General features: G+C 62.0%; 9 protein-coding genes across 9 annotated transcripts, besides 1 other annotated feature; all 9 read left to right on the forward strand.

The window, feature by feature from the left end:
* Positions 1-866: 866 nt before the first annotated feature.
* LPMP_030510 (hypothetical protein) lies at positions 867-3,023 on the forward strand (the record flags this gene model as incomplete). Its single annotated transcript, XM_010702692.1, has 1 exon — positions 867-3,023. The coding sequence occupies one exon, from the start codon at positions 867-869 to the stop codon at positions 3,021-3,023; it is 2,157 nt and encodes a 718-aa protein (XP_010700994.1).
* A 1,530-nt stretch (positions 3,024-4,553) lies between these two features.
* LPMP_030520 (quinone oxidoreductase, putative) lies at positions 4,554-5,552 on the forward strand (the record flags this gene model as incomplete). The annotated part of the gene is made up of 1 exon (XM_010702693.1): positions 4,554-5,552. The coding sequence occupies one exon, from the start codon at positions 4,554-4,556 to the stop codon at positions 5,550-5,552; it is 999 nt and encodes a 332-aa protein (XP_010700995.1).
* Positions 5,553-6,138: 586 nt separating this feature from the next.
* Positions 6,139-6,681, forward strand: LPMP_030530 (hypothetical protein; the record flags this gene model as incomplete). The annotated part of the gene is made up of 1 exon (XM_010702694.1): positions 6,139-6,681. The coding sequence occupies one exon, from the start codon at positions 6,139-6,141 to the stop codon at positions 6,679-6,681; it is 543 nt and encodes a 180-aa protein (XP_010700996.1).
* A 1,713-nt stretch (positions 6,682-8,394) lies between these two features.
* On the forward strand, positions 8,395-12,774 carry LPMP_030540 (DNA repair helicase, putative; the record flags this gene model as incomplete). Its single annotated transcript, XM_010702695.1, has 1 exon — positions 8,395-12,774. The coding sequence occupies one exon, from the start codon at positions 8,395-8,397 to the stop codon at positions 12,772-12,774; it is 4,380 nt and encodes a 1,459-aa protein (XP_010700997.1).
* A 645-nt stretch (positions 12,775-13,419) lies between these two features.
* On the forward strand, positions 13,420-14,637 carry LPMP_030550 (arginine N-methyltransferase, putative; the record flags this gene model as incomplete). The annotated part of the gene is made up of 1 exon (XM_010702696.1): positions 13,420-14,637. The coding sequence occupies one exon, from the start codon at positions 13,420-13,422 to the stop codon at positions 14,635-14,637; it is 1,218 nt and encodes a 405-aa protein (XP_010700998.1).
* Positions 14,638-15,753: 1,116 nt separating this feature from the next.
* Positions 15,754-16,288: a repeat region.
* A 579-nt stretch (positions 16,289-16,867) lies between these two features.
* On the forward strand, positions 16,868-18,010 carry LPMP_030560 (kinase-like protein; the record flags this gene model as incomplete). The annotated part of the gene is made up of 1 exon (XM_010702697.1): positions 16,868-18,010. The coding sequence occupies one exon, from the start codon at positions 16,868-16,870 to the stop codon at positions 18,008-18,010; it is 1,143 nt and encodes a 380-aa protein (XP_010700999.1).
* A 1,094-nt stretch (positions 18,011-19,104) lies between these two features.
* On the forward strand, positions 19,105-21,156 carry LPMP_030570 (MP99, putative; the record flags this gene model as incomplete). Its single annotated transcript, XM_010702698.1, has 1 exon — positions 19,105-21,156. The coding sequence occupies one exon, from the start codon at positions 19,105-19,107 to the stop codon at positions 21,154-21,156; it is 2,052 nt and encodes a 683-aa protein (XP_010701000.1).
* Positions 21,157-23,579: 2,423 nt separating this feature from the next.
* LPMP_030580 (hypothetical protein) lies at positions 23,580-24,542 on the forward strand (the record flags this gene model as incomplete). The annotated part of the gene is made up of 1 exon (XM_010702699.1): positions 23,580-24,542. The coding sequence occupies one exon, from the start codon at positions 23,580-23,582 to the stop codon at positions 24,540-24,542; it is 963 nt and encodes a 320-aa protein (XP_010701001.1).
* A 1,337-nt stretch (positions 24,543-25,879) lies between these two features.
* On the forward strand, positions 25,880-27,703 carry LPMP_030590 (hypothetical protein; the record flags this gene model as incomplete). The annotated part of the gene is made up of 1 exon (XM_010702700.1): positions 25,880-27,703. The coding sequence occupies one exon, from the start codon at positions 25,880-25,882 to the stop codon at positions 27,701-27,703; it is 1,824 nt and encodes a 607-aa protein (XP_010701002.1).
* Positions 27,704-27,987: the final 284 nt, after the last annotated feature.

Here is a 27,987-nt window from a genome sequence, read left to right on the forward strand (position 1 = left end):
CCCTCCCCCCCCCCTACCCTCCCCCACCCCAAAAAAAAATTTCCCTCAGACCCCCCACCCCACCCACTTCGCTTTCTGACAGCCATGTGCATTCGTTGAAGAGGCGAGTGGTGAACGAGGAGGAGGTGGAGGTGGAGGAAAGGGAGGAGGAGGAGGAAGTGAAGAGGGGGGGGGGGCAGCGATGAAGCCGTGCGTTTTCTGCGGCAGCACGAAGAGGAACTGCCTTAGGGACCACCTCTCCGCAGGATAGGGCTGCCGCATCTCTCTCCCTCATCCAGAGAAAAAAAAAAAAGAACCCCCAGTCTTCGCTCAGACGCAGTGCCGACGATCATGAGAAGTGAGTCTCTCTGTCTCTGTGTGTGTGTGTGGGTCACTGCCGCTCTTGCCTGTCAGGCGGATGTAGTCAAGAAAAGGTTCTCCCCCTTTCCCTCACCGAAACGCATCACTCCAAACCTTCTCCCCTCCCTCCCTCTCTCCCTCCCCTCTGAGACGTGCGCCGCACAACGTCTGCGCTCGCTCCTGACGCCACCTGCGGTCTTTTTTTCCTCAACATACGACACACGCACGCACGCTCATCGGAAGCATCCGCATTGGGCTGGCAGCACGTGTGCTCGTTCTCTTCCTCTTGTCCCCCACCCCCCACCCCTCATCTGCTTGCTTCGTTTCTTCTCAGGTGGTTACGCATTCTCTCTCTCCCCCACTCCCTCCCTCCCTTCTCTCCTGCTGCAACCACCCGGTATCCTCCCACCCCACCCCTTCTCCTCTCCCACGCACACACACACACACACACACACACTGCAGGTTGACACGCAATCGCTTGAACTTGTCGCTTCGAAACCCCTCCTATTCCTTCCCTTCTCCCGACCATGTCAAGCGACTTCGAGAGCCTCTCTTGCAACCTAGAGAGCAGCGAGAACCGGCAGAGACACGGTGACAGCACGAGCGCCAGTAGCGACTTCGACACACTCGACGACCTGGTCACCGAACAGAATGCACAGATGCTGTGCCGGCTCGACGTTCACAGCGCGTCTCCCGGCTCGGGTGATCGTCTTGCGCCATCTCCTGACCACTCGAATCAGCGTACGTCGTCCGCGTACGGCTACCGTGACTACGGCGTGACAGGCGAAGTCGCAGCGACTGTCCCAGCGGCACGCGGCGCCCATCAACATCACCGTTGCTCTGCTGCCGCGCAGAACGATGACTGTGGTCGAGTCCACCTCTTCATCAAGGACCCAACCAGCTGCTGCCGCCCACCTGCCACCGCCACGCGCGGTGATGTCAAGGGCACGCATACCCTGTACAATCTGGAAGGCGAATTCGCACCCACGGTAGTGACCCCGCGCGACACAAGGACTGCGTCATGGGCAGCAGCGGCGGCCACGACTACCGTCGCCAATGTTTCGGCATCCCGTGGCGGAGAGCTGGCGTCAGTGACCCAGCGACAGGCGACGTGCCCGCCGGACTCCGTCTCCCCCACCCGTGTCCACAGTGCCGCAACATTGACCGCCTCCGCCACCACGCCCCGCACGCACGACTCGTCCGACGACGACGGCTGCGCGGACGATGGAAAAGTGGAGAAGGACCGGGCCGACCTCGAAGTCTCCCTGACCGCGCAGCGCGGGCAACTCACGCACGACGCATCGGCAGCCGCCGCCGCCTCACGGCCCCCGCAGCCTCTGTCGACTGTCACCCCCTATCACAGTGCGCGGGACCTCGACGGCTTCTATAACACAGGCCTGCTGCTGGAGGATGACGATAACGACGACGATGCAGCGACGAGGGACCTCAGCCGCCGCCACGCTCTCGTGGTCGACAGTGCTGTCGCACCACCACCTCCGTCCGCGGTGCCTGGTGCGAGTCTCTTTCACAGGCACAGGTCAGCTGGACGATATGGCCACAATGCACCCATCAGCTGGCAGCGTTTGCCAGCAACCACGGCAGCGCCAGACCCCTACGGCGGCGCGCATTGCAGACGGCCAGCCTCACCGACGTCTATCAAAGCATCGACAGCCACCGTACCGCGTTCCTGGTCCATCGCATCGCGCCGCAAGGCTGCTGGCGACCAGCTGTGTCGCTTGGCTGTGGTGCTGCCCACCATGACGACTGTGCACTGGCTCTCGCTCGTCATCACGCTTCTCGTCCCGGTGAACCTTCTGTGTCTCGATGTGATGGCACTGGGGTGGATAAGGCGGCGTGTGGACGCGAGCTATGGAGGTGCCTCTGCGCTGCCGTCATACGCCCGATCTACCGCGCCCCTCTCACCGCGCGTGGTTATCTTCTGCGGCGCGGAGGACTCAACAGGGGCAGCAGCAGCAGCAGCAGCACCGTCGTCGTCGTTGTCGTTGTCGTGCCCGAGCGGCTCCGAATTCGGGCCCAGCGTGGACGTCACTACCGTCACCTCCACCTCCGTCGGCGGTAGCAGCGATACTGCCAGTGCCGACAACTCAGGAGGGGTTGGCACACTGAGGCCCTCTTCCTCGTCTGCGCACACGGTCCCTGCCCTGTGCAGCGTCATTCTGTGGCTTCTGGTTCCCAACGGGCTTCTCTGCCGACTTGCCATGCACCGCCTCCGGCGCCCTTCTAGCGAACGAGTCGCTGATGAAACTAAGACAGTGGACAAGTCCGTGGTGGGCTCATCACCATCCGTGGGAGTAGCAGCAGCAGCAGCACCGAGCACGCCCTCCCCACCCCACCAAATATCCGTGGCAAGTACTGATGAGTATCAACACTTGAAAGCGGAGTGGCGAGTGTGCTGCGATGCCTATGAGCGTGCGCGTCAGCTGGCACCTCAGCTGAAGGTGATTGAGCTCTTTATCCAGTACGCATTCTTGTGGGTCATGGTGTACGCCCCCCTGCCGTGTGCGACGGCGGCGGGCGAGTGGGCGGAAGCGTGGCTACTGACGGTGCCGGCGCCCGAAGAAGAAACGGCAACGACGCAGAACGGCAGCGACTGGGGCGCTGCGAGAAACCCCACCACTTTGGTATCGCCGCGTTGTGCTGCGGGCGCCATCGTGGCTGCCTAGGCGGAGAGAGGGGAACACACGCAGCGGGGAAGCCTCCTCATTGCATCCTCGGTGAGCGAGAGAACCAGAGAGAAAGGCCACGTATAGGAAAAGCGCTGTGTGTGTATGTAGGTACACACGTTAAGGTGCACTCCAGACGTACAGCCTCGGTGCGATCCACTCGTGTCTTTGCTGATCTTGTGTTTTCCTCTTCCTGCTGCTCACATGTTTAGTCTCCTTCTCCGAGATTTCTGAGAGCGCGATGTACAGGGCAAAACATAATGGGCTTCGCCTCCATCGTTGCTGTCGTCTCGCCGTTGCCGCAGTCAGTCATCGCGCATCTCTCTCTCTCTCTCTCAGTTTTGCTTCTCTTCCCTTTCTCTATCACACACCTCCGCCCATCCGCACACACACACACGCACACGCACACATCCTCTCTCTCTGCCGCTCCACCGCCACCCCCGCACACATCCCTCCTCTCCCTCCCCTTCTGTGTGCGTGTGTGTGGGTGTGGTAGGAGAGTGCCGACACCTCCTCGTGGTGTGTCCGACGTGTCCTTCTCTTTTGCTGCTTCAATTTGCTTCATTCCCCTCCCTCACTCGTTACGCCTAACCACACACATCGCACACACCTCCCTTATCCCGGTATTCCCCTTCTCTGATGAAACCGTCCTACCTACCTACCTACCTCTCTCCCTCCCCCTACCCCTTTCCTCTCTCTCTCTCTCTCTCTCTCGTTCTCTCGCAAGCTGTCGCTGAGGCGGCAGTAGTGGTTGCTGCACGGCCATTCCTTGTCTGTGGTGCTATTCACGACGCCTGCGCTTGTCTGGGCGCGCGGATATCGCGGCGCGCGTGCGTCCGCGTCGCCTCTCTCTTTTTCATGGAATGTGTGCTTATCCGCTTTGCCGCGACGTGTTGTGCAGTGCATTTCTTTCGGACGGCAGGCGACGAGGTGAACTGGTGGAAGCCGGAACGAACTACAGTGGCCAAGAAAGCCATCATCGATGGAACCCCTCACGCCGCGTGCTCGCCCTTGTCGCTATCCCACCGTTGGTTGCTGAATTCCCCTCTCTTTTGCGTCCGAAGTCGTCTGAAGCAAATCACACCGCTGACGTAGAAGGCGGAGCGTGTGCGGGCCTACGTGGGCAACAGAAATGCGGGGATGGAAGAAGACAGGCGCGGGGAAGTGGTGGACGAGCGAAACGGCGGCGCCGATGATGCCAATAGCAGAGGTTTCTCTTCGGCAGGCGGTGGCCTCGAAGCTACGCATCGGCCTCGTCTCGTTCAATGTGCCTCACCCGTTCCCCCCCCCCCCGCCCTCCTATCGCCATCTCCGTCTCTCTCGCTCACAGACACACGCACGCACACACTGTTTCAAGCCTTCTCATCGCGCACTCTCCCTTCTCTCCCTCTTCGGCATCTCCCCCTGGTACACTCTCCTCCTCCTCCTCCTCTTCTTCTGTAGCAACTACAAGCGCGCGTAAGCCCTTCCCGACGCACTCACCCCACCCCCACCCACCCACACACACACACACACGCACACACACAGCCAATGGAGGTGATTGCCACAGCGCATGGTGGGACTGAGGTACTCGCGGTCCGTCCGTCCTCGCACACCCCCGACGTAACGCAGCTCGAGGAGGGTCAGGTGCTGACTCGCAACACCTACGCTGGCGTGAACTTCATTGACACCTACTTCCTTTCCGGGCTTTACAAGAAGCCGACGATGCCGTACGTCTTGGGCGAGGAGGGCGCGGGCACGGTCGTCAAGGTAGGCCCCGGTGTGTCGGAGACGATGCTTGGAAAGCGCGTCGCCTACTTTGGTGGTGTCGGCTGCACCGGCAGCTACGCTGCCTTCACAGTGGTCCAAGCCTCTGTGCTGCTCGAGGTGCCGGATGGGGTAACTGATGCGCAGGCGGCGGCGGTGCTGTGCCAGGGTCTGACGGCACACTACCTTGTGGACTCCAGCTACCCGTGCGGCCCAGGCTCCACGGTGGTGGTGCACGCCGCCGCTGGAGGAACGGGGCTGCTGGTATGCCAGATGGCGAAGCTGCGCGGTGCGCGCGTGATCGGCATCTGCGGCGGCGCGGAGAAGGCAATGCTGGCGACGTCGGTGGGCCGCGCAGACGTGGTGATCGACTACGTGGCGACGCCGGACTGGCCGCCGCTGGTGCGCGCGGCGGCGCCGAAGGGTGTGGATGCGGTGTACGACGGTGTAGGCCAGGCAACCTTCGCCTGCAGCCTGTCGGTGCTGCGGCCACGCGGCTACATGATTTCGTTTGGCAACGCGAGCGGCGCCGTGCCGCCGATCTCTCCGCTGGAGCTGTCGCGCGCGGGTAGCGTGTACCTGCAGCGGCCGACACTGGTCGACTTTATATCCTCTCCCGAGGAGATGCAGCGCCGGACGTCGGATGTGCTAGGGTGGGTGGCGTCAAAGCAGGTGCAGCTGACGATCGGACACGAGTACCCGCTGCGGGAGGCGGGGCTGGCCCTGACGGACCTGCAGTCCCGCAAGACGACGGGCAAGCTGCTGCTGAGGTGCACCGACTAAGAGGCAGATGCGCCAGGCGTCTGGGCACGTGTGTGCGTTCGGAGGGGCGTGCTGAGTGTCCCTTCTTTTCCATGTTTGGGCTGCGCCGGTGCACCCGTACTCCGGCGGGCATACAAAGCGCCATCGACAGGCGCGCTTTCGCCTCACACTCAAGCACGTGACTGGGGTATTGGGTGTTTCAGATTCGTCTTGGTCTTCACCACCACCACCACCACGATCTCCTCCTCCTCCTCGTCGTGCTCTACGTGTGTATCGTCCACGCCGAATGGGGGCGACCGCCTGTGTAAATGAAAAAAAAAACGTGCGCCTTTCCCCCCCCCCTCCCTCCCCATTGGCTGTGCACTGCGTTGCAGTAACCTCCTACGCACCTCGGCGAACCTGTCTCTCTCTCTCTCCCCCTCTCCCCTCTCCACACACACACACAGTCACACACACGCACACGCCCTCTCTCTCTCTCTGTGTTGGCGCCTGGCCTCCGTCACTCACACGCGCCTCTGCCAGCTGCGCTCCCGCAAACAAAAAGGAGAGTCGACGGACTGCGCATTAAGGCTCGCATACACGCCCGCGAACCCCACAGCGGAACATCATGAAGCTGCTGAAGTTTGTGAACAGCGACGCCCCGCACACCCTGGCGGATGTACAGCTGCGTAATCAGCGCCTCTGGTTCCCCGGCAAGCGCGGCAATGCGGCGGTGGCAGCGAAGAGCTGGACGGTTGATGTAGCGTCCCCCACGTCCCTCTCCGGTGGCTACTGGCTTCTGGATGACAGCAGTAATCCGATCTGCGAGATCACTGATGTTCTTCTCGCGGTACCCGAGACCGCGACAAGGGTAGCCGGCAGCAGCAGCGGCACCTTCGCCCCGCGCGGGGTGACCGACAAGGACGTCGACGGCATCGACTTCCGCAGCAAACTGGGGCGCCAGATGGAGCGAGAGCGCGCTACTTACGGTGCCACCTCGAAGACAGCGAGCAAGTCGGCACGAACGATGATGAACGCCGAAGAGCTGACGGAGAAAAAGCACGAGCGCATGAAGCGCGAGCGCGAGACGGTTGCCGAAGCGATCGAGAACAACGAGACTAGCGTAATGGAACCGCGAAAGAAGGAGAGAAAGCGCTCGAATAAACAGTGATAGCGACCGCAAGAGGGCGAGAGGGAAGGCAACAGGCATGCACGTCAGTGTTCCCTGCTGGTCTGCCGTCGTGGCTGTGGTGTGGTGCGTGTGCATTTGCCTCCTGCCACCCCTTCGTCTTCTCCGTGGTGCACTGTATGCACTTTGCGGCAGAGAGAGGTGGAGGGGGGTGAGAGGCGGTGCATGTCCCGCTGCTAACCGTGGTTGCTGCGGTGATCCCTCTCTCTCTATTGATTCGGCTTACAGGTTGCGCTTCTTTCTCCTTCGCTTTCCCTCCCTCCCCCCTTCCGCGGACACTGCTGCGGCTCCCATCTCCTTTCCCTCTCACCTACCAGACACACACACACACACACACACCACCGCCGTCCGCACGCAGGCGCCCATGCGGTTGATGGCGTTGTGTAGTCGAGGGAAGAAAAGGGGGGAAGGAGAGCGGGCGAGCGGACGCGTGATGCAGCGGCGGTGGCCGTGCAGGTGCGGGAGGCTGGTAGCGAAGGAGGCAGATGAACATTCATCCACCCTCTATTACACTTCGTTGTCGGTTTCGTTTTCCTATCGCTGTTAAACGGTAGTCACTAAGATGGTGGGGTGTCCTCTCTCTCTCGCTGGACGTGTGTGTGCGTGTGTGCCCTCCTCAGCACCTTCACTCTTCGAGTAAGTCATGTGTTCGTAGTGAGGAGGGCATCAACAACATCTGTGCAATCCCCGCGCGCGCAAACTCGGTGGAAGCCGTGCAGGGTGTGAGACGCACTGTTGCGACCACCTCCTAGGTAAGATTCAATATAATCACAAAGCTGTGCAGGCTCGTCTGATAACCTTTTGCCTCTGCGTGTCGTAACCCAACACCTCCTCGTCGCCTACCACAGCGGCTGCTAGCGGGAAGGCGTGAAATCCGCTTGCGTCGCCAGAGCGCTGCCGCTGCTCCCCCCGCATCCGGGCAGAAAGGCGGGGGAGTGGAGGAGGGGGGGAGAGCGAAGGAAACACACGAGAGAGGTGGGGTAGAGGGACCACAAGGTGTGAGGGGGGGGGCGGGGGAGTGATGGGCCCACGCGGAAAGATTCCGCCGTCGTCGAAGGCTGCCTTTTCCGATGAACCGCACGTCTCTTCTCCCTACTTGGCTAGGAAGTGCCGAGCAAGTGGATCGCTTTTTTTTCCTCCCCCCTCCTCTCTGCGCCTCTCCCTCGTAACGTTTCCTCAAGGCCACTCCTCCCTCCGCCAGTCATTGGCCCTTTCCTCTCCCCTTCACTTCTCTCCTCCTATCTCGAACGCCTAGCCCCTCTTCCGTGGCGTCCTCATGGTACCACGACTCTCTCACCCTCGTGCCACTGCCAGTCTCGCGGTTTGTCTTCCGTGTGTGTGTGTGTGTGCCGCTGCTTCGCGTCTCTCGTGCAGGCCGCGCTCAAGAACACGGAAGGAGGCGCATCAGCACCGAACCGCACACACACACGCGCACACACGCAAGAGAGACCGCACCCCACCCCAATTTTCCACCCCACTCACCAACCACTACCGTTGCTGCACCGCGGGGACCAGCAAGGGGGGGGGCGAGTAAGCGAGTGAACTAGTCCTTCGAGAAGCTGATTCGGTGTACCTCCTGGAAGGAGAGGCGTTACGCGCTAACATACCTCACCTCACCTCGTCACGCACGCACAGACGTTGGTGGGTACCGTCTCCATCACCTCCTCCACCCCCCTGCTACTCTTGGGTGGCAGCATGCCCCGTGTCGGCCCCTACCAGATACCCTTCCCCTATGCCCCCTATCCACTTCAGGAGCATGCCATGACGGCACTCCGTGACTACCTCGAACAGCATCGAGGGAGCGAGCACACGGAAGGCATAAGCAGTCGATCTCAGTCGAGCAACACCGCGCCAGTCGCAGTGTTGTCAGCCTCGTCGCCGCCACCATCACCCATGGCAACATCCGCCAGCGGTACGAGAGGCGGCCCATCTCGTGTAGCAGTGCTCGAATCACCAACCGGCACTGGCAAGTCGCAGATCCTTCTGAACAGCGTTCTCTCGCATCTCTTCGAGCCTGTCGAGAACGCCAACGAGCTGGACGGCGTAGCGAGTGCGAGTTGCTGCTGCATAGCTGCTGAATCGCCTGCTGCGATGGAGACCGTTGCTGCGCATGAACCGGAAAGGTCCACTTTGGTCCACCCCCCAACCTCACAGACTCTAGAAGAAGTGCTCCGTCAACGGCAGCTGGAGGAAGAGGTGGCGCAGGCGCGTCGAGAGCGGCGCGCACGCGTCCGTGCACAGCGGCGGCAAATTCGGCAGGCCCGCAAGCGCATGCGTTTTCAACAGCAGCAGCTGACAGACAGCGGCGGCGAGCAGGACTTCTTGCTCACCCAAGACCCCCTCGTATGGTATGCAGAACAGCGTTCGATGACGACGATGGGGCTCCGTGGGGACGACCTGAGAGGCCTGTGCAGCACGAGCTCACTTTCTGCGTCGTCGTCCTCCTCCTCCTCCTCCTCCTCGCCCGCGAGTGAGGACGACGACAATGACGACGCGGAGGGCAAGCTCGAGACGGCCCTCTCAACGCTCATTCCTCTGCGCAAACCAAAAGTCTACTTTGCGAGCCGAACCCACACGCAGCTGCAGCAGCTGATGGAGGACCTGCAGCGTACCGCCTTTGCCCAGCGACCGCTGCGCCCACAGCAGCGAACGAGCGAGTCGCTGGGGAACACAGCTGAGAGATCAGCGGGAGCACAAGTGGGCGCTAACGGCAGAGACGATTGTGCTGCCCCCTCAAAGTCCTTTGGCTCTCCTCCCCCTCTCAGTCCCCCAGAGGCAGTGCCATCATCGATGCCTTCACGACAGCAGCAGCAGCCTCACCGTCTGACTGCCGTACACGTGGCTGGCAGGCAACACCTCTGCCTGAACGCAGGCCTGCGTCGCAAGGCTGGCTGTAATTATGACCGCCTGAACTACTATTGCCGAGAGGCGATGCGCTTTGAGCGCTCGAAGCAGGGACGGCAGTACCGGCGCCAGCAACAAGAGCATGCACAACAGCAGCCACGCCATTTCACCGGCAGCCCTGACGTCCGCGACATTGAAGCTGCTGGGGCGCAGCAGCAGCTGGGCCAGGACAGGGGATGCGTGTACTGCGTCGAGTCGCACCTTCGCTCTCTGTTGGTGTACCTCCGTGATGAGCAACACCGTGCCGATGCAGCCACAAACCCCGACGACGACGGCGCTGGTTCCGGACACGGTGGTCTACCCTCGTCAGTCTACACCATGGACCGTCTTCGGCGGCTGGGGGCGGAGCTGCAGGCGTGCCCATACCTCGCCACACGCCTCCTCCTCCGGGGCGCCGACGTGGCCTTCATCCCGTACGGCTACGTCCTTGACGAGAACCAGCGAGCAGTGCTTCTCGGCGGTGCAGCCACAAACCCAGCGACAGCAGCGGAGGCGGCGGCGGCGGCCTTTGCGATGCCCAGTCGCTCCACCCCGGCGTCTGAGGCGGGTGGTGGTGGTGGTGGCGTAGCCGGCGAGAGCGGCGACGTCGCTTCGCACAGCCACCCCTCGCTCGGCGCCGTACTCTACCATCGACGCCAGCGCCTGACAACCACGGCGGCCTTCAGGCGGCGACGGCAGCAACAGCAGCATGGTGGCTCCCCCAGCCCAACAACGATTTCCCTTCATCCCCGTCGTAGCAGTGTGAACGAGGACGACGACGACGAGGCGGATGCAATGTGGCGCACGATGGCGTGCGGCGCACCCCCCTCCTTTCATGGGGACATTCTTGTATTCGACGAGGCGCACAACATCGCTGACTACTGCCGCTCGGCCAGCACTGCAACCGTCGCTCTGTGGCAGCTGCTGCTTGCTCGACGGCTCTTGGAGATGTACATGGAACGCTACGCGTCTCGGCTGTTGACGCGTAACAAGCAGCGGCTGCGAGAGCTAATTCAGTTTCTTAGCAAGCTGGCGCGCTTCTGTGAGCGCGCCGACTCTTCCGTCTTCTTAGCAGAGGGTGGAGGCGGAGATGGCGACGTCGCATCATCGATATCAGGGCCGTCGCCACTGTTAGCGCGGCACCCCCAGTCATCACCGACAAGTCCAGAAACCGCCGTGTGCACGCGTGTCTTACCCTTCCACACGTTTCTCTTCAACGCTGGCATCGACAACGTCGACGTGTACGCGTTCCTGACCTTCCTGGTCGACTCACAGCTGGTGATGAAGTTGCAGGGACTCGTCTCCTACGCATTAGATGCGGAGCTGCACTCAGAACAAGAGGGGAAGATGACGGAGCCGGCGATGACAGCCGCGAGAACGACGATCACCAGCGGCACAGACAACAGAGCAAGCTTGACGGCTGGCGTGAAGAGGCAGCGCGGCAGCGGATTCGATGTAGGCGCCAGCGATGCGCGAAGTGAAGCACAGCGGCAGCGTCGCTGTTTGGGGTTTCCTGGCCCTCCCGAGAATCACACGAAGACTGCCGGGGAGGGGCCTTCACCCCCTCGCCTCTCGCTCGCTGAACTCCTCTTGCAGCACCTGAAGGCGACCGGTGCAGCGGCAACGTGCGCAGGCGTAACCGCCTCCCCCGACCCCGTGCAGCTACGCGCGTTGGCGGCCGAGGCGCTGCAGCGCGTTGAGCGACTCCTCTGTGCGCTGTACGTCTCCGATAGCACCTCAACGAGGGTGCTATGGACGCCGTCATCCTCGACATCACCTGCGCCAACACAGGACGCAGGCGATGCCGCGCGACAGGGAACATTGAAGGTAATACAACTAGAGCCTGGCACGTACACCTTCGCCCCACTGGTGCGGGAAGCGAGAGCAGTAGTGCTGGCCGGCGGCACAATGCAGCCGCTAGCCTTCACATGCGGGCCGCTGCTGCCAGCACCGACAAATCTTAGTGGCGGCACTCGTGGTAACGGTGAAATCGCGAATATGAATGAGCGGTCTGCGGTAGGGGTGGCTGCTGGAGGGGTCGACAAGCGCAACCACATCAGCAACGTCGATGTGTCATTGCAGGGCGGCGTGGGGTGTGCGTCTGGGCTGCCCTCTTTTCACCTCATTTCTGAGGGCCACGTTGTACCATCGTCGTCAGTGCAAGTATGGGCCCTCGGTACCGGTCCAAGCGGGCTTCGGATGGAGCTCAGCCAGCAAGCCCTCGGCCTGCGAGGTGAGGCAGCAAGCACGGCAAAGGACACCGCCTCTCTGCGCAGCGATACGAACCGCGTGATCAGCCCACACGCACATCGTGTGCTGGCTGAGGTAGGGTGCACGCTGCTGAACCTCGCCCGTGTGCTTCCGCCTGCTGGCGCCATTTGCTTCTGCACGTCCTATGACGTCCTGGACACTCTCGTGGCCGTGCTGGAAAGCACCGGCTACTACGCTCAGATTAACGAGCTAAAGCGGATCTTCACCGAGACGCGCAATGGTGGGGGGAGAAGGGGCATGGCTAGCGGAGACGAGGGTGGTAGCGGTGAGGCCATCGCCGAGCTTCTCCGCGAGTACCAGGAGTGGATCAGCGGTGAACTTGGTGGTGACGGCGACGCTGAGCCTGCGCTGGGGCCGCTGTCAACTGCCGCGTCCGCTTCTCTTTCTTCCAACGCTGGCGCACCACAGCAACCGTCTCGTCGTGGTGCCCTCCTGTTCGCCGTAATGGGGGGTCGCCTGTCGGAGGGGATCAACTTCGCCGACGACCTCGGCCGCGCCGTCGTCGTGCTTGGCATGCCATACGCGAACCCCACCGATGTGGAGCTTCAGATGAACCTGAAGCACATTGTCACGACACGGCTGATGACGAACACCGACGCAAGTCGCCGAGGCATGTGTGGGTCGGCAGGCTCAGTATCCGCCACCTCCCTCTCCTCTTCGTCTCCGTTCACGAGTGCAGAGGAGTGGAGTTTGTACACGGAAGGCATGATGCGGACCGTCAACCAGTGCATCGGCCGCTGCATCCGGCACGCCGGCGACTACGCGACGATCATCTTGCTCGACGCCCGGTACACAGAGCGACAGGGTATTCGCCGCCGCGTCTCTGCGTGGCTGCAGCCGTCCATACGTGTAGCGCAGACGTTTGGCCAATGCTTCAGCGGTGTCCGCGAGTTCTTCGTGGGGCGGCAGCCGAAGGGCTGAGCGGGACTGTCTCCCTCGAAAGTCATAGACACACCCGCTGGTGAAGTCGATCGTCTATGCGACGTAATGTCTACAGCAGCGAGGATAATCATCTCCGCAGCAGCATCGAGCACACGGTGCATGCAGGACGCACCAGCGACTTGGGCCTATCGGACACGCTTCGATAACAAAGGAAAAGAGGCAGAAACGATGTGACAAGTACGAACGCCTGTGTGGGTGCGGGAGTACGGGATGTGGTGTGTGTGTGGGGGGGGGAGGAGGAGGGGGGTGGCGTGTGATGTCCACTGCAGCTGATGGAGCAGCAGTGCTGGTGCCATCGCGCTCTTCCCTTCCCTCTCTCTCTCTGACTACTGGTTCATCTCTGCTTAGCCTCCCACACACGCGCACACAGCAATGCGCAGCCAGACACCCTCCTCGGCATCGGCACTCCCCCCTCCCCACCCTCATCTCTCTCGATCCTCCCCACCTTCCCTCCTCTCCGTCGTCGCTGACACACACACGCGCGCACACACTCAGCTACCTTCATACTGTCTGCCTCGCATAGCTTCGCCCGATATCACTGGCCGGGTCGCTCTCGCTTTCACACGCAAACACCACACGCAGACTTACCTGCGCCACGGTGGCTCGACCTTCCGCTGATTGCCGATGCCGTCGCGGAAGAGTACGCACATGACGGCGTCTGCAAAGCGCAGCGAGACACACTCGGCGAATGCGGACAGGGTAGTGCTGACGGAGTCGCTGCTCGCCACGGAGGCAGAGAAAAATGCGACATCGAAGAGTCTGTACGGCGACTCCGCCGCACGCATCTCCAGTAATATCAGCACGATCCACGACCACCAGCGACTGCGTGCCTACGAGGTCATCTTCCGCAACGTACGGGGCAAGACGCTTCTGCACCTCGGTTGCGGCATGGGACTGTACTCTATGCTTGCAGCGCGTGGTATGGCGAAGATGGTGATCGGCATTGACAGCTCTGCCATTGTGGATGCGGCGCGCGTCGTGGCGGAGCAAAATGGCCTCAAGAACATTCAGTTTATTCGCGGCCGCCTGTGTGAGGCGTTGCACCAGCTGCCGAGCGACATGAAGTTTGACTACGTGCTGTGTGAGTGGATGGGGCCGCTGCTGCTGAATGAGCGAGTCCTGACAGACGCCCTCTATGCCCGCGACCACCTTCTCACGGAGTCTGGCGCGCTCTGCCCAAACCGAGCCTCCCTGCACGTGGTCGCCGTGTCCGACTACGCCTTTCGCCTTGACACGGAGGACTTCTGGAGCAACGTGTATGGGTTTCAGATGGAGCCAATGAAGGAGCTTGTGCGGCAGGAGGTGGAGATGTGCGCCATTCCGGGCAGCAACATTGTATCGGCGCCGTGCCTAGCGCACACCATTCACATGGACACCTTGGAGGGCTTGACGGCAGAGGAAACGGCCACCTACGAGGCCCAGGCGAACCAGGCCGCGGCGATCCGCGACAATGAAGAGGAGAACCCTGTCGAGCACTGCTGGGTGCCGGCGGCGGTGGCTCAGAAGGGCTACGAAGCCGCCTTCACGCTGAGCATCGCTCGCAGCGCGACGGTGCACTACCTCACCTTTTACTTGGACGCCGCCTTCACGAGCAAGACGAACCCCGGCGCCAACTTCGTGCTGGCGGTGCGCCCCGGCGGCCAGAACAACTGGACAGAGGTCAGCGTCGGCCTGCGCGAGCCGTTGCCGGTGAATGCGGGGGAGAAGATCCAGGGCACGGTGCGCGTCTACACCCCGGCGGACAAGGGTGGTAAGGTCACGGTAGTGGAGGTGACGGCCAAGACGGCAGGCCAGGTGGCGACGATCGAGACTTTCGGCACCTACTACTACCAGTCCTACTAACCAAGCATGTGTGTGCGGGGAGGGGGGGAAAGAGAGGGTGGGGGCGCATGTGCGAGACTTTTAAGCGTGTGTAGGCAAGCGGAGGACACGCGCGCATGAGCAGCACTGGGTAACCACTCTCACGAGTTTTCTTGCGTTCGTGTCCTCCTCCTCCTCCTCCTCTCACCGCTTCGACGGCGATGGTCAACACAAGGCCCGAGTGCTTTACCGTAAGTCTTGCTGGTCTGTAGCTGACTGGCCGACTGTCGCTTCTCGATCTCCTTTGATTCGGCGTCTTCTCTGCCATCCTGTTAATCGTTAAAAGTGCCTCCGCGTGTTTAAGACGTGAGTTTGTGGAAGAGTGGGAGGAACGGGGGGAGGGCCATGAGAGGGGGCGCCTGGATGCTTGGGGGGATGCGCAGAGAAGCATGAGGGGAACGACTCTCTCTCTCTCTCCCTGTCTGGCAGACTTTCACTCTCCACCCCATCGCCACCACCACCACCACCTCTCCCCTCCCCTCTGCCCTCTCTCGGTGCCCCTCTATTAGCACCACGTATAACTAAGCAACAGAGCGAGGAATGCAAGGAGATGCTCACCCAGACACACCGACTCAGACGTACACCCCGCTGGGCACGGAGGGGCTTGAGCACTGTGCGTGTGTGCGGGTGTGTGTGTGTGTGTGTGCCTCTACTGTAGAGGCCCATTAAGAGAGAGTCACTTCCGTAGAAGCAGCAGCACCACCACCACCTGCGCATGCATTTATTTCACATACACCCATAGAGAGAGAGAGCGAAATGGGGAAAAAAGCCGGCAGTCCATTCCCTCCCTCCCCCCCTCCCCCCACCCACACCTTCCTCGGAGAAGCAGGGGTAGTGCCGAGGAAGGTATAGGTGGGGGGAGGGGAGGGGAAGGAGGGTGGGAAAATTGCCTCCGTCTCTGGATCTCCCCTACCCCTTGGCCCTTCCCCTCTCCCACTCCCACACACGCACAGGCGCCGAACGTTCGCGCGTTTAAACTCACCTCTGCCGCTGCCCTCTCTCTCTTTTATGTGTGAGTCTCGTCCTGTGCTTTATGTTGCTCCCGTCTTCTCTCAACCCCCATCATGACGAGGAGTGAGAAAAGATGGGAGGGGGCGGCTCCGCGCGTGGCATCCCAGGCTCCTGCGCCCCGCCCCCTGTGTGGGGAAGCCCAAGCAGCAGCCCCCCCCACACACACACACACCTCACACTACCCCTGCCACATGCCGAGACACCCCTGATGGTGACAGGGTCTGGTACCTAAGACATGGGCAGGTCAGAGCGATGTAGAGCTGCTGATGTCGATGGTTGGGTATTGGAGGGCGTGGCGTCGGAGCGGCCTGCGACAGCCGACACGCTTGCGCCACCCATGCGACGGGCAGAGTGTCTGCGTGGCTCGGACGCATCGCACCCGGCCCTCGCTGTCTGCTGGTGTGGAGCGGGGGGCCTGCGCCACCACGAGTGGGATGCACCACGTGGCGGCCGGCATGGCGGGAGCGGCTGTGAGGCGGCCTGCTGTGCGGGTGGTGGGTGGTGTTTGAGGCGGGGGCCGTGCTGGGATGGCTGAGTCGGCGCACTGCTGTGGCACGCGTGTGTGTGTGTGTCTTACGGCTGCCTCGCACGCCACGCGACGGGCCACTGATGGCAGGTCGGGTGGAGTGGGGGCGGTTTGGACCCCTGTTGCCGGGAAGGAGATGGACAAGTCGAGGAGAGACACACACACTGCGCACTCGTGACACCTCTTCTACTCCCCCCCCTCTCTTCTCTCTCCTCCGATTTCTCCTCGCGTGTGTGTCCGTTGCGCACCGCCCCTACTCCTGTCGCCCCCTCTGTTGCTCTACTGGAGCGCTCGCTCCTCTGGGGTTCACCTACCAACCGGCCTCATCTCTGCTTCTCGCGTCAGTGGGCCGAGAATCAGCTGAAACAGCACCAGCAGCAGCAGCAGGAGCGGCACTTAATACTGCCGTACCGACGCATTGGTCGGCTACTACTCCCCATTCCACCCAACCAGTGTACCACCGCCCACGCCTCTTTCAGCCGCCCCCCTGTGCGAGGTGGCGGTGCCCGTCCACTCTCGTGGGCTTTAGTCTTTCCACTTCTCCTCTGTCCCGACACCCCACCCCTATCGTTGGGAGGGAAGGAGAGGTGCGGCTTACACACACACACACACACGCGCGCAACGTGGCACCCCATCCCGGTAGATGCGCAGTGGACGAAGAGGCCAACAACAACGATGAACTATGTGGCCCGCCCACGCATCCACCAGCAGATCCTCGTGGAGGAGATCGTGAAGGGCAACCGCCGTGCCCTCGCTAAGGCCATCACCCTTGCCGAGAGCTCGAACCCTGCCGACTCCATTCGACTGAGCAACCTGCTGCGTGACATTCACCATACAACGGCGGTGCGCACCGTGCCGCGCTTGGCGCTCTCTGGCAGCCCCGGCGCCGGCAAGTCGAGGCTCCTAGACACGCTTGGCTACTACCTATGCGAGAAGAAGAAGATGCGCGTTGGAGTTCTGGCTGTCGACCCGTCCTCTACCATCACACACGGCAGCATCCTCGGTGACAAGACCCGCATGGAGAAGCTGAGCATCCACCCGAACTCGTACATCCGTCCATCGCCATCCGGGGGGCACCTCGGCGGCGTGACCTCGCGTGCGTGGGAGGTGCTGGAGATCTTCGAGGCTGCAAACTTTGACGTTGTCTTCGTCGAGACTGTCGGTGTTGGCCAGAGCGAGACGCAGTGCAAAGACCTCACAGATATGATGATCCTCCTCGTGCCGCCCGCCAGCGGTGATGAACTCCAGGGTATCAAGAAGGGCATTGTCGAGGTGGCAGACATGGTCGTTGTCACCAAGAATGACGGCAGCCGCAAGCTGCTGGCACAGCAAACCATCTCCGCCTACACCCGCGCCGTCATGTACACGGAGGCGAAGCAAGGCTTCGAGAAGCCGGTCCTCGCTGTCTCCGCTGAGGAGAGGACGAACGTGCCGGAGCTGTGGGAAGCGATGATGAAGATGTGGAAAACGCGCGTCGAGAGCGGCCAGATCGCCCACCTGCGCCGCGCCCAGTCGATGAAGCACTTCTACAACTACTTCGAGATGCAGCTGCTGACGAAGGCGCGACGGATGGCGAACGTGGAGATGCAGAACCTCGCGCACCGCGTCTGGGAACACCAGATGACGCCGCGCGAGGCGGGTGACATAATGGTGCTCCGAACGTTGCGGGAACACTTAGCAGCGGAGACAGCTGTGGGGGCGGGGGGGGGAGGGGGGTGCGACCCCAGAGAAGTAGTCGGGGGAGAGAAGAGGGGGGGAGGGGACTGGTTGGCACAGCGCAAGACAGACCATGATGGAGGACAAGGGGAGACTCTGTAGCTGGCAAACGGGCTGGCCTAGGGGTGGGGACGCACACACATATACACACACACACTCCCGCACTTCCTCCCATTCCGCGCTCTACAGCAGCCAGCAAAAATGCGAATGAACGCAAAGGCCTCAAACCGAAGCAAACTCAAAAGAGAAGCCGCAACTCAGCTGCTGCATACCCCCTCGCCTCGCACTCTCCGGCCCTCCTCCGCCATCTCTTATCCTCTCGCCTCTTCCAGCTCTGTGAAGTAGATGACCGTGTGGAGAGAGGAGGTGCGAGGCGAGTGGGTAGGCAGCAGAGGAGAGGTCAATGACGCGCGGCCTTCACCGATGGGACGTACTGCGACACGTGAGTGCACCTCTTTCCGAACCGGGTATCTGCCCTTGCCGTGTTACCACTGCATCACCCCACACACACACACACACACACACACATTCGAGCGTGTGTGGAGATGACGCAAGCGCGCGCGTATACACTCGCACTCGCTGAACCTCTCCCCTTCCTCCTCCCCGCGCGATCGGTCTCCCAATTTCGCGTGTTTTTCTTTGGTCGCGCGCGTTGCTCTCCACTGTCTGCCCACACCGTACACAAGCCCGTGTGGGCGTGTGTGTGCGTGTGCTTACCTCTCAACAGCATCTACCCTGTGGGCGCGGTCGAATCTCTCCCCCTCCCTCCCCCCTCCCACTGCCTCTCTCGCTCCCAGCAACCCTTCTCCGCTCCTGCAGCCCCTCTCTTGCACCGCACCTACCTCACAGACCCGCACGCAGGTAAGCACGCAGGCGCCGCCTTACTTTCCCTCTTCCGCCTCCTCGACCAGTTGCGACTCTACCGGCGAAGCAAGCGTCACGGGAGCTGCTGTTTATCAAGAGCGCTGACTGTGAGCTACCGGCGTGTGCGTGGGCGTGGGCGTCTCTGTGATTCCATCACGAGAGAGAGGGGGTGGGAGGGGGCAGATTGATGTTCGAGCTGCAGCGTCTGTAATTTCCGTTCTCTCTCCCTCTCTCTCTCTCTCTCTTCCCCCGCCGCGCTGGTGGTGCTGGCGGAGGCTTGTTCGACAGGCGGCTCGCACGCGCACAGACAACGGTGCCCCTCTTCAACATTTATGTACGCCATTACACGGCACTTGTGCTACGTCGCCGGCATAGGCGGCAGCAGCAGCAGCAGCGGTGGCTCCCGCGGTACCGGAAGTCACTATCGTAACTCCACCCAACTCGCCGACGCCTTTCAGTCGGTGCAGCAGCGCAACCAATGGCCCTTCGATCACGTTCTCATCGACGTCTCCTTCCTCGCCAACTCCCTCGGCTACCTCACGCGCGACCTGGTCGGCCACGAACGCGACCGCGAAACGGTGAAGAACATCCACAGACAGCTGCACACGGTCGTCCTGCGCCGCCTCCAAGCGCGCAAGAGCCTCGCACTGCTGCTGGATGGCAGCGAGCCGCTCTGGATGCTCGAGCATCGGCGCCTCTTCCCTGGCCGACGGTACGACTCCAGGGTCTACCGCAGCTGTGCCTCGCCGATGCCCTACCTGCTGGAGGAGAAACTCCGCGGAACTGCCATGGAGCAGCGCACCCCGCCCTCGGAAGCCGTCATCAGCGGCCCAGCCACCCCCGGACTGGCAGAGGGCAAGATGAGCGCTTATCTGCTGGACCTTGCTACTCGCATTGCTCGGCCACCGACATTCCCGCCGCACCTCTGCACCCCGGTCACGGCGAACGACACCATCTGCCTGGCTGGTGGGCCCGAGCTGGCTTGGATGGGTGTTGGTATGACGCCATTTCACAACATCACAAGCGTGACACTGCAGCAGGGGGAGCTGAAGAGCTGCTCGCTGCTGGAGTCGATGGAGTGGATGCGGCTGGATCACCTGCTGAAGGAGGAGCCAGAGCAGACACATGGCAACAGCGACGGCGGCGCGGCGTTGACGCTACAGCGGCGCCTGGCCGCTGTCCGTACCGACCTCGTCCTGCTCTACCTGCTGACCAATGGGCACCCCACTACAGGACTCCCGCAAGTGCTGGCAGCCCCCTTTGCCGACGTGCTGGACGCGTACGTGGACATGGAGAAGGAGCAGCACAGTGAGGCAGCACTGAGCACGCCGCAGAACGCACTGTGCTTTCGAAGCGTGTTGTTCGACGAAGAACCTGTCACCGGCGCGCATCCAGGGCGGCCGGCGCTGCGACTCCGCTTGGTGGCCCTTCAGCGGCTGCTCGTCCGCATCGTGAGGGCGTTGTCGGGACCACACGTTGGTCTTCCGGCCGGCAACCGTCCCACCTCCCACGCGGCCACGCTGCTGGAGATGGCGCTGCAGACACATGGGTTGCTCTGCTCCGGCGGCGTGCCGTCTCAAGCGTGGAGCCCAACACCCGATCCGGCAGCTGCCTCGAGTAAGAGCGGCGCCCCCACCGTCCTGAACGGCACTGTGCTCCTCGACAAGTTCCCCAGGTTGTCTGCGGAGATGCTCCTACAACACGTGACCTACCTCCTCAGCCACGAAGCGAAGCCGCATACGGGGAACTCGGCGGATGGCGCCGCCACTTTTGCTCCCAGTGCCAAGGAGGACAGCGACAGCGCGTACCTGAGCCCGCAGCACACACGGCACTTTGGGCTGACCGGTGTCGAGACGCTCCTCCTCACTGCAACGCAGGCGGACCAGGTGAACCAAATCCTGCCTCTCTACGCTCGCGGCCACACCCTTCCGGACGGCGTGGCCGAGGATATCGCACAGACGCGCAACATCCATGAGGCCGTGCGCAAGACGAAGCGGGTGCTGAGTCGAGTGCTGGAACAGGCCAGCCAGGAGCTGGCCAGACAATCTGCCACCGGCGCCGACAGGGAAAGCAACAGCACCGCCGCCGCAGTCGATGCTGCTGGCAACAATGGGCCACACCCCGCTCTCACTCACCTTCCGTCGTTCTTGTTTGTGCGCACCGCCGGTGCTCGCGGGCCACCGCCGGGGTGGGCGTACTACGGCGTTCACCTCGGCATCAAGGCAGAGGCCATGAGCATGCGGTCCAACCTCAACGCATCCGACACGACAGCGCAGCGCGTCATGGCGAGCAGCAGTAGCGACAATAACAGCAACGGCGAAGTCACAGCAGCTGCCGGAAGCGATGTCGGTGCGGAGTCGGCCCGCAACGCCAGTGCTAACTGATGGACGTCGATGCCGTACTCCGCCTTCCCTACCTCCGCAGAGAAAAGGGCGGCAGGCTCGTTTCGCGTCCTGACGTGGAACACGCAGCTCAGCTGCAGCGGCGAAGCGCCAACGCCACTGGGGTGGGAGGGCATTGACTGGCGCTGTCCAACACGGTACGCCGCAGCCACGCGTTCTGGGAGACGCAGACGCAGACGTTCTCTGCCTGCAGGAAGTGGTGTCGGCATGGGCGGCGCACTTCGAGGCACAGCCGCGTGGGGGCGTGCCAAGCACGCCCTGTCGGCGCTTCGGGGGGCAGTCCACTGCTCCAGCTCTACAGCATGCTCCTGATGGTGCGGCGTGACCTGTGTGTGCCGTGACAGCAGTGCAGCACGCCGATCTGCTCTGCTACGTCGGGCACCAAAATCTGGTCTCAGAGGTGATGTTGCAGACGGGGCCCAACGTGGCGCCCGGTCGTTGTGGGTGGGCTGCGCCTCTTGGCGCCGTACTCGCCAAAAAAATGGAGGATAGCCCGAGTGAAGCAACTTGAGGCACTGGCTGGAGGGTCCCCTCATGACGCCGGCTTGATGGTACGTGTCTGAGACGGCGCCGCGTACCGAGCAGACAGTCAACTCTACCAACAGCGGAGGCAACACACCGAGAAATGGCCCCCCCACCCACACACACACACACACAAACAAGACCTCACACATGCTGGTCGGCGACTTGAGCGATGACCCAGTCAAACTCCACAATCGTGCCAGCGGGCTCGGGCCCAAGGATCTGTGGGAGGTAATGAAGCCGAACTGCCAGCCTTCGTCCTCCATGGCAGACGAGCGCGGCTGCACCATCTCGATTGCACTGCGCACACGTGTGCGCAGAAGTTTCTCGAACCGAAATTCTACGGTCGTCGTGTGTGATTGGCCTTCTCTTTGCGTCGACGTAACTGCAGCCCGTGTCGCGGTGGAGCTGGTGAGCACATCACGGGTGAAGGACTGGGCGCACGGGCCAGGTGGGCGAGTCTTCGGGGAGCATCCCCGACGACCTCTTCCCCTCTGACCACTTCGGCACTTTTGGTCAAGTTTCAGATTCGGTAAGAAACTCCGGAAGAGCAGCAGTTCCCCGGGTGTTGTGGATAGCGATGACAATGACGGGTAGGTGGGGAAGGAGGGAGGGAGAGAGAGAGAGAGAGAGTCAGCAGCACGGTTGTATGGCGATAGAGAAGGGTCTGTTTGAGGCGATGGCGCGTGACCAACACGTGCGCGCGTGTGCTCGCTGGAAGCCTCCTTCTCCTGTTCCTCCCTGCGTGTGCAGCGCTCCGCGCGCTGGTGCTGTTTTTCTCTCCTGCTCCTCCTCTCCGTGTTGCTGCTGGGAAGTCTCTCACCTCTGATAGAGGGCCGTGGGTGGTGGGTGTATGATTGGTTGAAGCTGAAGTAGGCGATTTCTTCTGCGCGCGTCTTTGTGGTGCTGTTAGGCGCGACTCACAATTATTTCGCCAGCTGATTGGCCGACAGGCGCCTACGGCAAGACCCCCAGTGGGGAGAGGGAGAAAGTGGGGGGTGTTGTGAGGTGGTGTGAGGCATGTAACGGACTTGGTGCGCTGCGGGAGGTGGAGAAGTGGCGAGGCGGGAAGGCCGTGGGTTCGGCGTTGCTGACGAGAGGTCGCAGAGGGTTAACAGGTTGAGACGTGCTTCAGGTGTTGTGCGTGTGTATCCGTGTGTTGGACTCCACACGCACCGCCTCTGCCGCCCGCTTCTCCTTCCCTCCACACACGCACGCACACACACACACACACACGGTGCGCTTTCACAGCTTTGCCGATGCCCCTCGTGCCCTTTACTCTCGTGCGCTCTCCCTGCACAGTCACAACCAAACAACCGCACCACACTCGTGTGCGTGTGTGCGTGTGTGCGTGTGTGTGTGTGTGTGTGTGTGTGACGGTGCTACTTTCTCTGCTCCGTTGCAGCATCGTTAACGGTCTCGAACGTAAAGGACCGGGGAGGGGGAGGGGGGAGGGTGCAGGAAGCGCCAGAGATGAGAGGCGGTGTCTGCGCCCTCTGCACACGCGCGCACCGTCAGCGGCCACACGTAAAATATGAACACGCGGGCGCACGCTCAGAAGAGCGATAAGGGAAAAAGGTGGAGAGACGCGCAAAGCTCCCGCGTCTGGCTCGGTAGGTGATGGGTATATCCACGACTCCTTACACACGCCGCTGGGCGTTTCTTCTCGGACTCTCACACGCACTCTCACACGCACACGCACACGCACACCCTCTTCTCCTTATCCTGTGCAGAACCATCAACCACCTCCCTCGCAACACTTTTTCACTACGGCGAGGCCCAACAACGTCTGCGAGAGACGAGCAGAGCTTCTGTAAGACAGTCATCCGCGTGCGCGTCTACACACGCACACACACACACACACACCTACTCACCCGACAGACATGTCGTTCCGCTACACAAATCACCTTGTGGCAGCCCTGAAGCACCGCCTCTACCTCGAAGCCGCGCATCGACAGCTGGTCCGCCAAACTTTCACCGGAGCCTGCAATGGTATTGAGGTAACCTGCACCGCATACGGCTCCGTGGTGGGGCTGCGAATGCTCGATCGGGCGGTGTGGGAGCCGCAATACCGGGTCGCTGCAGACAGTGAGTCGACGGCACCAGCCACACACCCCGCCGCGACCTCCTCATCGCCTCCCTCACCGCCGCCGTCCCCCTCTCCGAGCAGCCAAAGGGGGATCGACCTTGTAAAGCTGTCTGCCAGCATCCAGGCTGCCACATGGCAGGCGGTGCAGAAAGCGCGGGCAGCGAAAGAGGAAGCACACAGCCGCTCGCTGCGCCGTAACCCGCAGCTGCTCGCGGAGGCGAAGCTGCGCGACTGGTATGAGCAAGACGCGAACACGCTGTACCCGCGGCCGTGTGACGGCCTCAAGAACCTCCAGGCAACGGAGTGGATGCAGGCGGTGCGCTTCGGCGTTTCACAGCCGGCGCGGTACCTGCGCTCAAGTGCAGCATGCAAAGACGCGGGTGCAGGTAGCGGTGGTGTGCGCACGGACCAGAAGTCATACGAGACGATCACGGTGCTACAAGACGAGGACTGTGACCCTGCCAACATCCCGATCGGCTCCGCACATCCGCTCTTCGCGCCCGGTCTGCTGCAGCTGGAGCTGAACCCGAACGTCTCGAAGGTGGGCGGCAGCCGTGTTGATGAGTTGTTTGTGCTGAGCGAGCAGCGGAAAGAGATGCGTCGTGACGAGGAGGCCTTCTGGGAGCGTGTCGAGCTCATCCGCCGCAGCCAGCTTGCCACGATCCCTAAGGGTGGTGTGAAGCGTGGCTACGCGAACATGTCTGCCACGGTCCAAGACACCATCGAAGAGAAGGTGCAGCTGCGCTTTACACAGTGAGAAAAGGAGCGCTCGTGTGGTCTTTGGCGCGCTCCGTCCGTCTGTTGTTGTTGGCACCTTCGCGTACCCGCGCGTGTGTCTGCGTGAGAGATAAAGAGGGTGGAGGCGCCCGTGTAAGGCACAGCCGTGCGAGATTCGTGCGTGCCGCAAAACTCGTAGACGGGACTCCAACGAGGGCCAGTCCGAGGGCGACGCACGGACGACTGCGTTCACATGAGGGAGGGCAATGCGAAGGCTGGTCGGAATTGTGTGGTGGGGCGGGGGGCCTCCATATATATGGGGGCACCTCGCCAGATGGGACTGGTGCTCTCTTCCCTTCACTCCTCCCTTTCACTCCCCCACCACCACCACCACCACCACCGCCGCTTCGCTGCGGCTCTCTCTCTCTCTCTGTGTGAGTGTGTGCCGCACAACGAAATTGCTGTACAAAAAAAGCGATGAAGCGGGACGTGAGGCGAAAACTGAGGGGGGGAGGGGGGAGGTGCGTCTTTGGATGGTGTGATTGACACGAACGGGTGCTTTCTTCACCACCAGAGTTCCCCCCCCCCCCTCCCCTTTCCTCTACCTCAGAGTCGCAGGACCCCTGCGCTGTGGCAGTGCTTGCCTGTTTCCCCTACCTCCCCCATCTTTCCACCACCCACCACCACCCCCTCTCCCACATCGTCGCCTGTTTCGATCGACTCCACGAAACCTCCTCCCCAACACACCTCTTCTCTCACTTGTTCATACGCATTCACCTGCCCGCACACACCCTCGCGCACCCATGCGAACGTGATGAGCTGAGCAGGAGTAAAATACCGCGTTGGCAAGACGCAGGGCTTCTGTTTCGCTCCGCAATCAGCCATAGAGTCCTGTGTGAGGTGCGCGGTGAATGCAAGGAGAGCATCGATGAGAGAGCCGTGTAGCCTGATATCCGCTCTCTCTCTCTCTCCGACTCCGACTCGGTGACTGCGGGTGGACTGGTTGACTGCTCATTATCCTCAACACCGGCACTTTCTCCACCCTTGCTTGAGGCGCAGCAGCGCGCGAACGCGACCACCGACATCGCAAGGCGGCTTCGTCAGTGTGCAGCCCCGCCTGTCGTGCCGATCTGGGGGTGGTAAAGGTCAGGGGCTGCGTGCTCAAGAGGGGAGGGAACAAGACACATCGGTACGCGGAGATGCGCATTTCCTCGCGAAACCAGCGGCATTTTTACCTCGTTCCTTTCATTTTCCCTTGACACGCATCAACGGCGGAGAAGAGAGAGAGCGCACACACACACACACACCTCTTTCTTCTGCTGTCCCGTTCTCTTCTTCTTCTTCAGTTGCCCCTATAGCGGCCCCCTTCACTCCGCAATGCTGCGCCGCACGCCTCGCTGCTGCACCGACGTGCGGCATACGAGTGTGCCGTCGTTCATGCAGCACCCAGTCGAGATGGCCTTCTACTTCCCTCGCTTCCACCCCGACACGCATGTCAACCCTGCAGGTATACCGGAGCTGATCGACGCCGTGGGGCTCATGACGCGGCGATCTCGTGCGGATAGCACTGCATCCGCCGCCACCTCAGCCGCGGCGAGCGCCATGTCGCGTGCACTACCGCCGACCCGGTGGACAACGACCGTCTCAGCGACCGCGCAGCCCACAACGGATGCCTCTGTAGCCGAGGCGCAGAAGGACAGCGTGAAGAGTCTCTTGCTGCTGGAGCGCGGCATTGACATCTTGAACAGCGCCGGCGGGGTGCGTAGCCCCGCGGTGGCAAACCTCCTCCGCCCCCTCTACGCCGCGCGCTTTGAGGTGCTGAACGGCAGCGAGCACCTGCCGCGCTGCGAGTACGCGACACGGGTGCATGTCCACAAGGCCATCCTGCAGCAAGCCGCTCCGCTGCTCTACTACAACGACACGTGGGACAAGTCTGACGTGCACCAGGTCGACACAGCCTGTGTTCTGGTAGGCCACTTCATGAAGGCATTCTGCGCGCTGCACCCGCAACCCTTCCACCCCCAGCTCGCTCCCGCGGCGAGTGATGGCGCTGGCTCATCCAAAGCGTCATCGACAAGGATGACTTCCGGCGGCAGCAGCAGCAGCAGCGTCGCCTCATCGTCCTCTCCACCACGGCCACCTAAAGCCATGTTCAACCCGGCCGAGTGGAAGATGCTCGTTGGTGACGACGGAGAAAAAGCATATCTGACACTGGCGATGGTGCAAGACCGCATCGAAGAGCTGCTGCGCCTCGCCACCGCGGCACATGACAAGCACGGCAGCACTCACCCGGAGCTGCGCTGGTTGCGGCCGAAGCTGCTCGTGCTGAAGGGGCTGCTCGCCATTCCGCTCACAGGGCACCTCCTCCACGCACAGCGGTACATCGAAGAGGCAGCCAACTACGTGGATGCGCTGACGAAGCGCAAGAACCTCCTGCTCGACGGACTGAAGGAGCGCACGCATGAGCCGGAGCTTGGGCTCTATATGCTGCTGCAGGCGGAGATCGCCGCCCGCGCCTTTGACTGGAATCTAGCGCCTGGCCACGTCGATGGTGATGTGGTTAACATGTTCACCGACGCTGCGGGCTACTACGCCGATCCGCCCAACACGACCCTGGACGGGGACGCCATCATGTCGGAGCGCAAGCTCCCTGAGCAGCGGTTTGAGGCGGAGGCGTACACGTGCTGCCTACGCAGCTACGCGGCCTTCCTGCTCGGCGCGCCACGCCCCAAGGCGGCGGCCACGCGTGACTTACCAGTGTTTCTCGCGAAGCAGCTCTTCTCGCTGAACCCGCTGCTCACTGTGGCGACACCGTCCTCGCTTATCTTTAGTGATGTGCGGAACGTGTTGGAGTTGCCGCTGGAGATGTGCCGTCGCCGCACCGGTGAGGCGCTCGATCGGGCCCTCAAACTGAATCGCATGCTCTACCCCGACTTCCGCCAGAATGCACCAGCGGCAGCGACACTCATGACGATGGCGTGCCTGTACGCTGACACACGCGACTACCTGTACGCCACAGGGCTCTTCGAGTCGGCGAGCAAGGCCGTGACGTACAACTTCGGCGGCACCTCGCTCGAGCACGTCTTCCTGCAGAAGCTCCGGTACGAGTTCCTCGCTGGTGTGGGGTCGGAGCAAGAGGCGAAGACCGCCTCGCACGAGGTGGTCCATCTGCTGAAGCGCATGGACGCCCTGCCGTGCTGACGTGCACCATGACCACTAACCTGGCTGGTCATTGTGGCAACGTAATGATAAGACGGAAAGGCAGAGGAGAGACCTGGAGAAATCCCACCTCTCTCTCTCCCCCTCCCTCCCTTGCACGTGTTTAATTCGCGTGCCTGTGCCATCACCAGCGGCCACCTCAGCCGCCGACCCCGCCCCGTCCCCCCCCCCCAAGCCCACTCCTCTACCATTCCAGAGGGGATCATCCTTCGTGTTGTTTGTATTTCAGCGTTTCCTTTTTCGCTGAGGGAGGAGCATACCTCTGC

This window comes from Leishmania panamensis (assembly GCF_000755165.1).
Source record: "Leishmania panamensis strain MHOM/PA/94/PSC-1 chromosome 3 sequence".
NCBI classification, from domain to species: domain Eukaryota; phylum Euglenozoa; class Kinetoplastea; order Trypanosomatida; family Trypanosomatidae; genus Leishmania; species Leishmania panamensis.